General features: G+C 36.0%; 1 protein-coding gene across 1 annotated transcript in view; it reads right to left on the minus strand.

Annotated features, from left to right (window-relative positions):
- MSH4 (mutS homolog 4) overlaps positions 1–13,629 on the minus strand; it is a 98,152-nt gene that overhangs the window by 73,325 nt on the left and 11,198 nt on the right. Inside the window, exons 4-7 of the mRNA XM_022581067.2 lie at positions 12,294–12,404; positions 9,147–9,262; positions 8,078–8,251; positions 3,050–3,222 (exon numbers count right to left, since the gene is read on the minus strand). Coding sequence (XP_022436775.2) covers positions 3,050–3,222; positions 8,078–8,251; positions 9,147–9,262; positions 12,294–12,404 — 574 coding nt within the window. The remainder of the gene's footprint in view (positions 1–3,049; positions 3,223–8,077; positions 8,252–9,146; positions 9,263–12,293; positions 12,405–13,629) is intronic.

Raw genomic sequence — 13,629 nt, forward strand, 5'->3', positions numbered from 1 at the left:
TTGAATATGTTATCTGGTAAAGGGGACTTTGAAGATGGGATTAAGTTAAGCATCTTGAAATGGAGAGATTATTCTGGATTATTTGTTAGTCCCAAAGTAATCACAAGGGTGCTTATAGGAAGGAGGCAGGGAAATTCCCTGGCAGTCCAGTGGTTAGGGCTCTGTGCTCTCACAGCCGGGGGCCCAGGTTCTATCCCTGGTCAGGGAACTAAGATCCCACAAGCTGCGTGGCCAAAAAAGAAAAAAAAAAAAAAGAGGGAGGTAGGAGGATCAGTCAAAGAGAGAAGATATAAGAACAAAAGCAGAGGTCAGAAAGTAGAGAAGAAACTATTCTGCTGGCTTTGAAGATGGAGGAAGGGCCATAAGCCAAGGAATGTAGATGGCCTCTAGGAACTGGAAAGGCAAGGAAACAGTTTTGCCCCTAGAGCCTCCAGAAGAAACGGTGGACCTGCTAACACATTGATTTTAGCCCAGCAAAACTGATTTCTGACTTCCAGAACTGTAAGATAATAAATTCATGTTGTTTTAAGCCACTAAATTTGTGGTACTTTGTTACATCAACAACAAGAAACTAATGAAGAGTAATATGCTCAGATTTATATTTTCAAAAGATCTCTCAGGCTCTCATATAGAGAAGAGACTGTAAAGAACAAGACTGGAGGAGGAAGCCAAACAGAAGGCTGCTGCAATAAATCAGATTATAGATAAATGGTACCCCAGGCTGGAGCAGCAGCATTGGGAATAGAAGCTAAACATGCAAGAGATATATAGAAAAGAGACTTTGCAAAATTTGATGATTAATTTCAGGGAAGGGAAGTGTCAAGAATGACTTCCAGGTATCTGGTTTGGTAAACAGCTTGGATGTAGAGCTATTCTCTGAAATCAGAAGGGATTGATTCAGAAGGGAAGATGGCACAGTTTGGACACATTAAATGTGAGGTGATTAAGGAACATCTAATAAGTGTTCAGTAGGCAATAAGATATATGGGGCTGAAGGTCTATAGAGATATCTGGACATGAGATGTAAATTTGGAAGTTACGAATACGTGAATGATAATTATAAGACCAAGAAGGTGGGTAAATCATATAATAAGAATATACAGGGTAAAAAGACAACCCAGGACATACCTTTGAAGAGCCATAGCATTTAGGGAGCGAGCAAAGGAAAACAAGCCTAAAAAGAAGACTCAGAAGTCATTCTCACTTCCATTTGAAAGAAAGGACTCTGGGGTTTTTACTGTTACCTGATCAATGACAGAGCTTTCTGAAGACATTCCAAGACAGTATACAGTCCTGTAGTCTATTTGGAAATAGTAAAGATAACATTACAAGGGAGATACCCCATTGGTTTTGACTGGATAGTCATAAACTCATTAAAGAAATGAGTGACAGAGCTTAAAAAAAGGGAAACTCCAAAGAAATAGGAAGAAAACTAGGAAACTGTATAATCACAGAAGCAAAGAAAGGCAGTAATTCAATAAGGAGAGATTTTTGGCAGCACCAAAGAAGTTGGATTTCAAATAGGAGAACTAATATGTGTCCATTAAATTTAAAAACAATGAGACTATGGGTGAATGTTTTAGGCTGGGTGCTCCAGAAGCAGAGGCTGAGATGAAGATTCATGTGCAAGTAATATATTAAGAATCTGCTTCCACGAGAAACCAATAAAGAAGACAAGAAGGACAGGAAAGAGAAAAAAAGCCAAACAAAAGTATAATTTCAGGCAAAGTCCTATGGAAGGTAACTTCAACCGATCCTGTAGAAGGCTTGTGGACTTTAAGTTACATTCATGGTTTTTGCCAAAACAGTGTGAGACAGCTGGGCTTTCATACTCCCACAACATTCAGTCATTTAAGGTCCACAAGGCACTTTTGGCACTCCGTGCCTGAGAGCAAAGCCCTCTAATAGCCTGAGGGCAGGCCTCTAAAGAGAGTCCAGGTATAGGCCATTAGAAGCAAAAGCACACATAGCAGGGAAAAGGGGCACAAAGAAAGGTAAAAGAGACCCAAGAAGATCTGGACAGAGAACCAACAATATCTGCTATAGTGACCTTGACAAGAGCAGTCTCAGTGCAGGAGTGAGCACAGAGACAAGACTGATTGATTAAGACGTAGTGATGAACAGAAGACAGTGTGTGCAGAAAATTTGTTTTTCAACAAGATGTTTAATGGAAGAAGAGAGATAAGGTGTTGCTGTGAACAAGGCTGACCAGTTAAAAAGTGGCCTTTTTGTACCTTTCCCAAAGCCTCACAAAATACACAGGAATATATAGAAAAAAATGAATATACAAAACAACATTGGAAATGCAGAGTCACAGTCAGTATAATGTCAGAATTTTGAAGAAATTATACTAATTAAAAGGTATTTAGAATTGGACTTAGGAAAACCTAAAGGCTGTAAATGCCTTCTAGATTTTCACGTACCACTTCCGTTTAGACCTCCAGAGCAACAGGAGGGGAGGTTGGGGAAGTGAGGTTACGGAAGACAGATGAAGTTGCTAGAAACCAGGAATTGGACTCGGATCAGTGCATATAAACTGCCCCTCCACCTACAGATTTAAAAAGAAAATTGCACTGCCATGCCAGTGAACAGATGCCAAGGGCAATTCTCTTACCTCATGTTATGAGTTGGATTGTATCCCCCAAAAAGAAACTTTGAAATTCTAAACCCTAGTATCTGAATGTGATATTACTTGGAAATTGGACCTTTGCTGATGTCATCAAGTTAAGATAAGGTCATTAGGATGAGCCTTAATCCAACAGGACTGGTATCTTTTTAAGAAGACAATGTATTTTGTTAAAAAATTTGTATTTGGGCTTCCCTGGTGGCGCAGTAGTTGGGAGTCCACCTGCGGATGCAGGGGACAAGGGTTCGTGCCCCGGTCTGGGAGGATTCCACATGCCGCGGAGTGGCTGGGCCTGTGAGCCATGTCCACTGAGCCTGCGTGTCCGGAGCCTGTGCTCCGCAACAGGAGAGGCCACAACAGTGAGAGGCCCGCGTACCGCAAAAAAAAAAATTGTATTTGTAAAAGTAGATGATATTCATTTACCTGACTGAAGTCCGAAAAAGAGTTCCTCATCTTGAAGCAGTTCTTGAACACAATCTAACCTCATGTTAATGGTTTCAACATCAATTAGCGGTTCTAATATATTAGAACGAAGTCTTCTACTTCCTCCAGGAGTCTTAGTGTAATTTAGAACACCAAAGAGTGTGTGATTGCTCCTTTAAAAACACAAGTTAGGAAAATTTCATTAAGTATACTAAGGAAAACCCAATAAAACTGTAATTTAACTTTTAAAATAATCCTATAATCTACGGTAGTGATTCTCAAACTTTAATATGCATACAAATCACATGAGGATTCTGATTCAGTAGGTCTGGGATGAGGCTTGAGAATCTATGTTTCAAATACACTCTCAGGTATGCTGTCAGTCAGTGAAGCACACTTTGATTAACAAGATCGACAGAATCTTCTTGCATTTAGTTCATGGCTTTTTTCATAGATCAGTTAACAATACTCAGACTAATATAAAATATTCTAGTCCATGGCATTCCATCAATAATAGCAAGATATCAACAACACATCCTTAAGGGGAGAGCTTTTACACTGATAAAATGAGTAATATAATCACTCTGTTCTAACTTAAGAAGTTAGAGAATTATAAGTAAAAGAGAAAGAAAGAAAATAATATCAGGTACAGAAACTGTTAAAAACAAACAAACAGAACTGTACAGAGAATGACCAGGAGGGTTGATTTAGTTAGGTTGGTTGAGAAAGACCTGTATGTATATTCGGCAGTTGAGTTAAGAAGGCATCCATGCCAAGATGATGATGAGATGGGAATAATGATGACAATTGATGGTGAGTATAGCTAACATATAGTGAACACAAAGTATGTGCCAGGCCTTATTCTAAGCACTTTACATATATTGACTTACTTAATTCTAACAATGATGGTATGAGATAGATGCTATTATTAACATTTTACAAGGGAAGAAACTGAAACACAAAGAAATTAAGTAACTTGCCCAAGGTTTCCAAATAAGTGAACAAGAAAAGAGTTACTGTTTAAAAGGGCAAAACAGAACAGCAATTTAAGCCCAGGTAGTCTTTCTGGCTCCAGAACCAGAAAGAAGACCAAAGTTGGTGGAGCACTGCAAGTGAGGGTAAGAATTAAGGGAGATGAATGAAGAAGTTGAAAGAGACCAGAACACATAAGTCCTTGTAGGCCACGGTAAAGAGTCTGAATTATATTCTAAATATAATAGGAGCTCTGGAAGATTTTAAGCAGGAAAGTTCTAAGATCTAATTTCTGGTTTAAAAGGATCACACTCTGGCCACTAGGTTGAGAACAGACTAATTGTAGGAGGGGAAGAAAGCAGAGAGACGAGTTAGGGGCTATTACACTATACAGCAGTCTAGGCTAAAATGATGGAGGTATGGGTTAGGGTTGTAGCACCGGAAATGCTAAGAGGTGATCCAGAATATGTATGTACTCTAAAGGTTGAGTCAGGAGGATTTACTGACATACTGAATCTGGGTTAAGAGAGGAAAGGAAATAAAAATGACTCAAGTAATCAGACTGCCAAATTTTTGGTATATCAATTTAAACAAATTTTTAGGGAACTATTCAAATCAAGTCCTGGCTGGGAGTGGGGGTCATCATAGGTAAGTCACAGGCACAATTTTGAGAACTTGTCTTCTGCAGGAACAAAGGAGGTGGGGAGCATACCTAAATCTGCCATTTGCTATAGAAATCAATGGGTGAAACAGTATGCTGAACAAGTAACAAATCCATAGAAGCATTAGAGCTATTCAGACAGTTCAGTAGATAGCATGCCCATCTTTTAACCTAATATTCTTTGGTTCAAGTCTGTGAAAAGACCTCAATTTCTTCTTTCAACTATAATATGAACTCTTGGAGGTCAAATATCCTATCATTTAATATATAGCAGGAACTCAAGCAATGTTTGACAATGATAATGGTAAACAATGATTAACTATGAAATGTGACAAAGTAAAACTGAGTACGAAACCCTTTGTAATAATTACCAGCCTTGGTTATTGACTGTCTACGTTACCCCATGTTATTTTAATTTAGAAAGTCAATGACAGAGTACTTTATCCAGATATTATTTTATCCCTTTTTTCCTAGCAATAGAAAAAATATTATTTATTCACTAAGCTGAAAAGGAATAATTACAATTAATTATAAACTCCTTTAAAACGTTATAATTTTAGACCATCATTATTCAGTGGAACTACAAAGGTGTTGAGGTCACTACACTGACAATGACAAATAGTATACACAGTACTATTCTTACCTTTACTAAAAGTAGTGCCAACAGTACCTAGATAGATCTAAACTGTTCTTGATGATTAAAGTAAATAATTTAAAAAATTAGATATTATAGGTTTCTAAGTTTGTAACTGTAAATAATGTCTGGAGATTTCACATAATTAAAAGTGAAGCCAAGATAAGAGCACACAAAGTGACAGAAATACTTAAACACTATGGCTCTGAAATTGGCAGTGAGCACCTTAAGGTTTCAATTGTATAAAGTACTCTTTATTCTGTTCAGTACTCTTAATACTAAAATTTATGATTATTTTAAGTTTATCCGTTTCATTGATATCCAAAGTTATATTTAAGTACTGAAAGCTGAGATTTTACTCCAAGCTTACTTACTCCCAACTTGTACTTTACCAAAGTAAATAGCTTATGGTTTCCTTGCACATACCATATTGCTATATTGAAAATCATGCTTTCAAGACTTTGTTATTCACTGTCTTACTACCTTTTCTACTTCTTAATCTGGATAACTTCTTTTTTTTAAATTTATTTATTTATTTATTTTTGGCTGCATTGGGTCTTCGTTGCTGCGTGTGGGCTTTTCTCTAGTTGCGGCAAGCGGGGGCTACTCTTCGTTGTGGTGCACGGGCTTCTCGTTGCAGTGGCTTCTCTTGTTGTGGAGCATGGGCTCTAGGAACGTGGGCTTCAGTAGTTGTGGCTCGTGGGCTTTAGAGCGCTAGCTCAGTAGTTGTGGCGCACGGGCTTAGTTGCTCCACAGCATGTAGGATCTTCCCGGGCCAGCGCTCGAACCTGTGTCCCCTGCATTGGCAGGTGGATTCTTAACCACTGCGCCACCAGGGAAGTCCATGGATAACTTCTATTTATACTTCAAACCTCATATCAGGGGAAAAAAACCCTCATGTCAGGTATTATCTTCTCTAGAAAGCCTTTTCTAATTACTCCCCTTTTACTCCTTAACTAAGCCCAGTTAACTTTCTTTCTCTGCTATGATCCCATCATTTTTTTTATGCAAACTTTCATATCACTATACAGTTGTCCCTTGGTACCTGTAGGGGATTGATTCTAAGACCTCTAGCGGATACCAAAATCCGAGGATGCTTAAGTCCCTTATATAAAGTGGCCTACTACAGTGGGCCCTCCATATCCACAGGTTCCATATCTGTGATTTCAACCAACTGTGGGTCGCTAGGCTACGGAGGGCCTGATGTACTTAGTACATGTTAATGATACTATGATACTATGCATCTTCTCCTTTAGACTGTAATTCCTCAAGGAGAAAAACCATTACTCACTAATTCTTTGTACCAAATTGAACCCATATTAAACTATATAGGTTTATGCCTACTATAAGCACCACCACAGGTTGATTACATTATCTTCTAATAACATTTTGATTCTAGTTTAGGTATCCCAAGCACTATGAAATCTTATAAACACTGTGTGTTTGTGTGTGTGTGTGCACACACATGGGCAATCTCCCATTCTCGCTCTTATTCATGCTTACCATAAATATTCCTCTAAAGCTAACAATAAACCAATAAAACGAGCAATCTAGTCATACACAAAGACCAAGTTGATTCAACTATTTTCACCTTCTCAAATGATTATGTAGTCCCTTGAATTTCCTGTATTTAATGCTTTTAAAACTTGTTATTTTAACTTTGTAGTATTCTGCACACAACTTTTTTTATTATGGTAAAACATATAAAACACAAACTTTAGCATTTTAACCATATTAAGCACACAAGTCAGTGTCATTAGGTACACTTGCAATATTGTGCAACCATTACCATCATTCATTTCTCATCATCCCAAACAGAAACTCTGAATCCATTAAACAATAACTCTCCCATTCCCCACTTCCCCCAGCCCCTGGTAACCTGTCTACTTTCTGTCTCTATAAATTTGCCTATTCTAGGTACTTCATATAAATGGAATCATAAAATATTCTTCCTTTTGTGTCTGGCATATTTCACTTAACATGATGTTTTCAAGGTTCATACATCTCGTGGCATGTATCAGAATTTCATTCCTTTTTAAGGCCGAATGATATTCCACTGTATGTATACACCTTATCTGTAGACATCTTATTTTATCAGTCACTCATTGATGGACATCTGGTTTGTTTCCACATTTTGGCTACTATGAATAATGCTGCTATGAATATTTGTGTGCAAGTATCTGTTTGAGTCCCCATTCTCAATTCTTTTAGGTATATACCAAGAAGTAGAATGTCTGGATCATACGGTAATGCTATGTTTAACTTCTTGAGGAACCACCATGTGATTTTCCAAAGTGAATGCACCATTGTACATTCCCACCATAAATGGATTAGGATTCTAATTTCTCCATAGACTCACCAACAATTATTTTCCATTTACTTAATAATAACCATCCTAATGGGTGTGAAGTGGTAATTGTGGTTTTGATTTGCATTTCCCTAATGACTAGTGACATTGAGCAACTTCTTAAGTGCTTATTGAACCTCTGTATATCTTCTTTGGAGAAATGTCTGTTCAAGTCTTCTACCTAGTTTTGAAATGGGTTGTTACTTTTTTTTTCTTGTTTAGTACAAATATATTTTTAAAACCTGATTTTGGTGAAACATCTGAGCAGCTCACCAACAATGGTATAAGGATTAAAAATATGTTTATTCAATATTTCTCCATCGAACAATTTAAAGAAATGTAAAGTAACTATTCACAGAAAAATATGACATAATATACTGATACATTTTCTAAGAAAAAAATAGATGATCTTACCTAGAGTCTTGATTATTAATTATTAATTCAAGGTTTTGGGTTGATGATGAATCTATCATAGCTGTCTGTTCACTACCCTGGAAACAAATCTTCAGCGATTTTGGTGCGTAAACTGAATTTTGAATAAATTCAACATATTTTAATAAAGCTGCAACAGCTGCAAGGCAGTAATACCTGTAAAGTGACCGAAGATACATCACTATAAATCTTTGGAATAAAAAAAAGTATTGCTATAAAAGAAAACATTTATTTCACTTTAATATTAGCAAAATTATAAATATTTGCATAGCATTGCTTAAAATCAAAGGGAAAAAGCACACCAAGTGTTCCTGATTTTTGATAACTAGTTAAATTACCTCTAAAACATAAAAGTTGATAAAAAGAGACAATTTTCTAAAGTCTGAGACTTAAGGGATATTAGACTCCCAATAGGTCACATGTTAGAAGTCAACATTCAATGGTAATTTGTGTCAATTTTTGATGTACCATTCTAAGTACACATTCAAATAATGTTGAAAAAGTCTGAGAGTTGTAAAGGTACAGTCAGGAGGTCCCAATGTATAGGAAAGCATGTTTTGATCTCGGTGACAGTAGTCGTCATGATTAACTGAGCGAACAAGTTGTCCAACCTGGATCAAAGTAAGTATCTGTTCAGCATGTTATAAGAAATATCCATTCCAAAAATATCATTCCCTGTCTCATTCGGAAGGAGTAAAGGTATGAAGTAACAGGAACACAGCTTTAACTGTGTTTCACTTCTGTACCCTCAGATTTCTAGTTTGCAGTAGCTACTTGAGCTTTTCAATTCAAAGTAAAGTGAGCAGGAACCATTAAGGCAGTAGATTATGACTAATTTGGAGAAATTCCATAAAAGTTTAGTTAGCAAGATACGCCTTGTATATAAATTTTAGTTAACTATTTTACTATTTCAATAATTACTGAGTGTGTTTTATAAGCCAGGCACTTTTCTAAGTGGTAGGGAATATAGCAAAGAATAAAACACACAAGAGACCTTTCCGTCCTGGAATACACACCAGAGATTTACTACTTGCCCTAAATTTTAACTTACTTGGATTGAACCTCCATTAGGACAGTGCTGAATTCTGTTATGCATAATTGTTCAATGTACTCTAATCCTTTTGTTTCATTGAAGTATTTCCTTTGGATAGTAGTGAAATTAACGTTCTGAAAAGAATTTTTAATTTCAAAATAAATTTTAAGTTTCATGCACTTGCCCAAAGCTGCTTTCTTAAATACATGCTCATACATGGGTAGATGACTTAAATATTGAATAAAGTTTATTTTTCATTGTTTATTATTTTCTAGAGTTAAATAAGAAGTTTTCTTAGTTATTTACAAAAAGAATGATGGTCTGTCTTGCTAAGTGAATTATAGCAGTCTGTAGCTCTTATTAAGACATATTTACATGAAATTTAAGTAAATAAAAAATAAACATGAGAGTCTCTGACTCCTATTAATTTTATTCTACAGCAACAACAGCAACAAAGGTTTTACATTCAGCCTCATATACACTATCATAATTTAGAGAGGGTAAATCTTTGTAATACACTAGCTGGGGAAGCCAAAAATGCCAATTCCAGCTATCAAATCTATGAAATGCTATCTACATAAGGTGAATTTAATTTACAGAATAAAGAAAAGCAGATAATGGAACTTTTTTTAAGAGAAAAAAAATGCATGCAGCTGCAGAGTACAAGGTCTGCCTACTTTGAATAAAAGTAATAGGTAAGAAAGGTATTAATAATATAATAACAATGGACCATGAAAGAGCTGCAAGGCTGCAAAAAAAAGTCATAATCAGGTAGGGAATTTGTTATGTGCCAAGATTGTTTGAAGAGTTATCTCATTTAATCTTCCCAATAACCCTATGGTGTAAGTTTTGTATCAACATTAAGTACAATCTTCCTCTAAGTCAAATTCTGAGAAGTCAAGCAACTTTTCTAATATACAATTGATATGTTTCAGAGCTGAGACTTAATTTGGATTTCTTTGACTAAAAAGTCCATGTTCCTTACACTTCATATTGCTTCTTATTTAACTGAGGTCTTTTTTATGGTAAGTGTGATGATAATGATAACAATAACATTGATTTTCCCCTCTGTTTATAATGCTTTTATATCAAATATTTCTATGGCTCTCTCACTCCTATCAGGACTTTGCCCAAATGTAACCTCATCAGTGAGACCATTTCTGATTACCTTATATAAAATATCAATTCTCTAGGAGGTAGATACTATTATTGTCCCTATTTTACTGACGAATAAAAACTGAAGCTTAGGTTAACTTAATTTGCACACAGTCATTTAGAATCAGGATTTGAGACCACAACAGTATAGCTCCTCTATTCTTTTTCTTTTTTTAATTTATTTATGTATTTATTTATTTTGGGCTGCGCTGGGTCTTCGTTGCCGCCCACGTGCTTCCCCTAGTTGTGGCGAGCGGGGGCTACTCTTCGTTGTGGTGCGCTGGCTTCTCATTGCGGTGGATTCTCTTACTGTGGAGCACGGGCAGTAGGCACGCGGGCTTCAGTAGTTGTGGCACGTGGGCTCAGCAGTTTCAACGTGCAGGCTCTAGAGCGCAGGTTCAGTAGTTGTGGCGCACGGGCTTAGCTGCTCCATGGCATGTGGGATGTTCCCGGACCAGGGCTCAAACCTGTGTCTCCTGCACTGGCAGGCGGATTCTTAACCACTGCGCCACCAGGGAAGTCCCTGGCTCCTTTACTCTTAAGCACTATGCTATATTGCCTTACATCTCAAGCGTAGTAAATGTAGGTTATTTTCGCCTTTGGAGGATTCATCTATCCCACATTCTATGTTGGTCTGTCCATGTAGGACTGTCAATTACAGTACTCTGTGCCCCACAGCAAAAAGCAAATGACCTGGGATTAATCAATCATAGTGCTTTTACCCCCAGAAACAGTGATTAATCTAACATGTGGGAACATGAACAAAGCAGGAACAGTCAGGGTCCTTCTCTTGAATTCATATGTGGACACTGGAAGGAAGAAGTTAGTTTTTACTCTCAGTTGACTAAGCTGAGTTGACATCAGCCTGGAGCCATGAGCAATCATTTTATTAAACCTCACAGAAAGATGGCAGTAGAGATGAGAGTAAGGATAGGATCTATCCAACCATTTGGCTTCCCAGTTACATAAGCCAACAAATTTACTTTTTCACTTAAGCTACTTTAAGTTGAATTGCTGTTATTCACAACCAAAGGACTTAGAATGCTTAATCAGTACAAAATAATGAAGGTATATGGAAAGGTATACATAAATAAGGGTGATGAAAAGAAGTCTAAAGTCATGAATGAAAGAGATAAAGAGTCCTGTCTAATAGAGACAGTAGGTTTACAATAGGAACCATTACTGGCAATGAGTCAAAGACAGCTGAGCTACATTGGATCTCTAAGAGCACAAGAAATCTTATATGACTGCAGATGCTGAATATATTAAGAACTATAAAGAACTCATTGGACCATAATCTCAACTTGGTGTCAAATGTGTTAAAGATTAAGTCTACAATGAAATATAATATTCTGAAAATAATTTGCACTCCTCAAGAACTATTCTAACTGCAATGTTGCCTACTTGGTTCAGAACCACAGCCTCCATTCCACAAAGCAGGGAGATGTGCTAAAGGGAAGAAATAAACCGGATGGTAGACAGGCCCTTACTGAGAGGGAGAGCGTTGGCTGGATAAGGTTCCAGAGCACTTCCCTGTCACAGTCCCACAGACGGTGAGACAGTATGTGTTGCCAGGGGAAGCTGTAACAATTCTATAATATAAATCAAATTCTCCAAAAGAAAAAGTACTTGCTGATAGTTGCTATCCCCTAGAAGAATACGAACTTCACTTTCAACCAGTCTGGCAGCACAATAACTACTTTCCAGGAAGCTATACCTAAGGAAATCCATGCTTTCTCTAAGTGTCTGCTTCCTGTATACTCTGGGAAACCTCCTTATTACCTAAAAGATTTTTCCTTTTTTGCAAAGTATATCAAGGGTACCAAATCAAATAAGTGAATTCCTTGTCATTTTTATTATATGTATTAATAGTCCCTAAGCTTAGGATTTGTACTTAGTGAGTACTTTAGGGTAAAGATACCCAAATTATTGTTCTTTAGGATGATATTATAAAATGGATTTTAAATAAGACAATCTTGAATGTTACTACTGAGAATAAAAATCACTTACCTTGAAATTTTCTGTGATGAGAGTAAACAACTTGGTTGAATTCCCCACAACACAAGCAGTATTTGACATTATTATTTCCAAAGGTGATAAAATTTTGAGTTTAGTGATCACCTAAAATTGTTTGAATAATTTCTTAAATGTAAGCTTAGGATTCTCTAAAACCAAAAAAGTTTCGTATTTTTCTGAGAGATAAAATTAAGTCAGAGACATACAAAATCACAACTGTTCTAATTATATGTTTCAATTAAATATACTTCTAATGGTAATATGTCAAACATACATCCTATAAAATTATCAATACAAAATATTATCATAAGCATAGGCTATATTTTACTCACAATAGTTTGTATCAGCTCTAAGCCCCCAAATAATTTGAACATATCAAATATGTACTCCTAAAAAAAAATTTTTTTTAATAAATTCATCTACTCGGTATTTTATTCATCTCCATGAAAAACATAAACATTCAATAGCGTAACTATGGTGATTCAATCAATATGGCCACACGGGTACAGCTTAGAAGTTGAAAAGTACAGAAACACAGATGAGAAACATCTGCTTTATGACTGATGCTTTTCACAGTCTAAGATGCATTTCTTAGAACTATTCTAGACACAGAAATACTTTATCAATATACTGAACATTCCCATTTTTTAAAAAAACTTTTATCCTATTCTTTTTAAATTGCATAGAAATGTGAAATACCCAGAAATGCAGTACTAATATCATTTAGGTTGTTAGGTATATTAAAAAAGTAATTATTAGGTAGGGAAAGGAAGTCTACATACTGGGAAACATAAAGGGGAGTTAGGGAAAGAAATAAAGAATAAAACATTAAAAATAACATAGCATTTAATATGTTTTAATAATAGTAATGGGGTCAAATAACTTTTTTGAATTAGGAGTAGACTACCTCTACCTGATAAGTCACACAAATTCCCATAACAACAGGCCAGTGGCCCAAGTTAATGATGAGTGATAGGAAGTGAAGGCAAGAAGTTGAGAGACTTAAATTATGACTGGTCTAAGACACCAGTTTCCCTTATCTCTGGAAAATAAAATTCAAATACAGTTCAGTGGAAACAACCCTCTGGAGATAGCATTATTACATATGTTATCTTTGGAATGAGTCCAAGATTTATTAATTTGAAGATATTAATTTTAGAAACTAATATTAATAGTAATTTGGAATATTTAAGTAACACCAAAACATGTTATTTTAGAACAAAATAATATTAAAAAATTAAAATCAGATGTAAAACTTTATTGTAATTCAGAGTAACCTACATTGGTGCAATAATGAATAACCATTATTCTACCAAAAAGTAAACCAATT

The sequence above is a fragment of the Delphinapterus leucas genome, chromosome 1 (assembly GCF_059928025.1).
Source record: "Delphinapterus leucas isolate spDelLeu-1000000601 "Yukka" chromosome 1, BTC_Dleu_Yukka2, whole genome shotgun sequence".
NCBI lineage: Eukaryota > Metazoa > Chordata > Mammalia > Artiodactyla > Monodontidae > Delphinapterus > Delphinapterus leucas.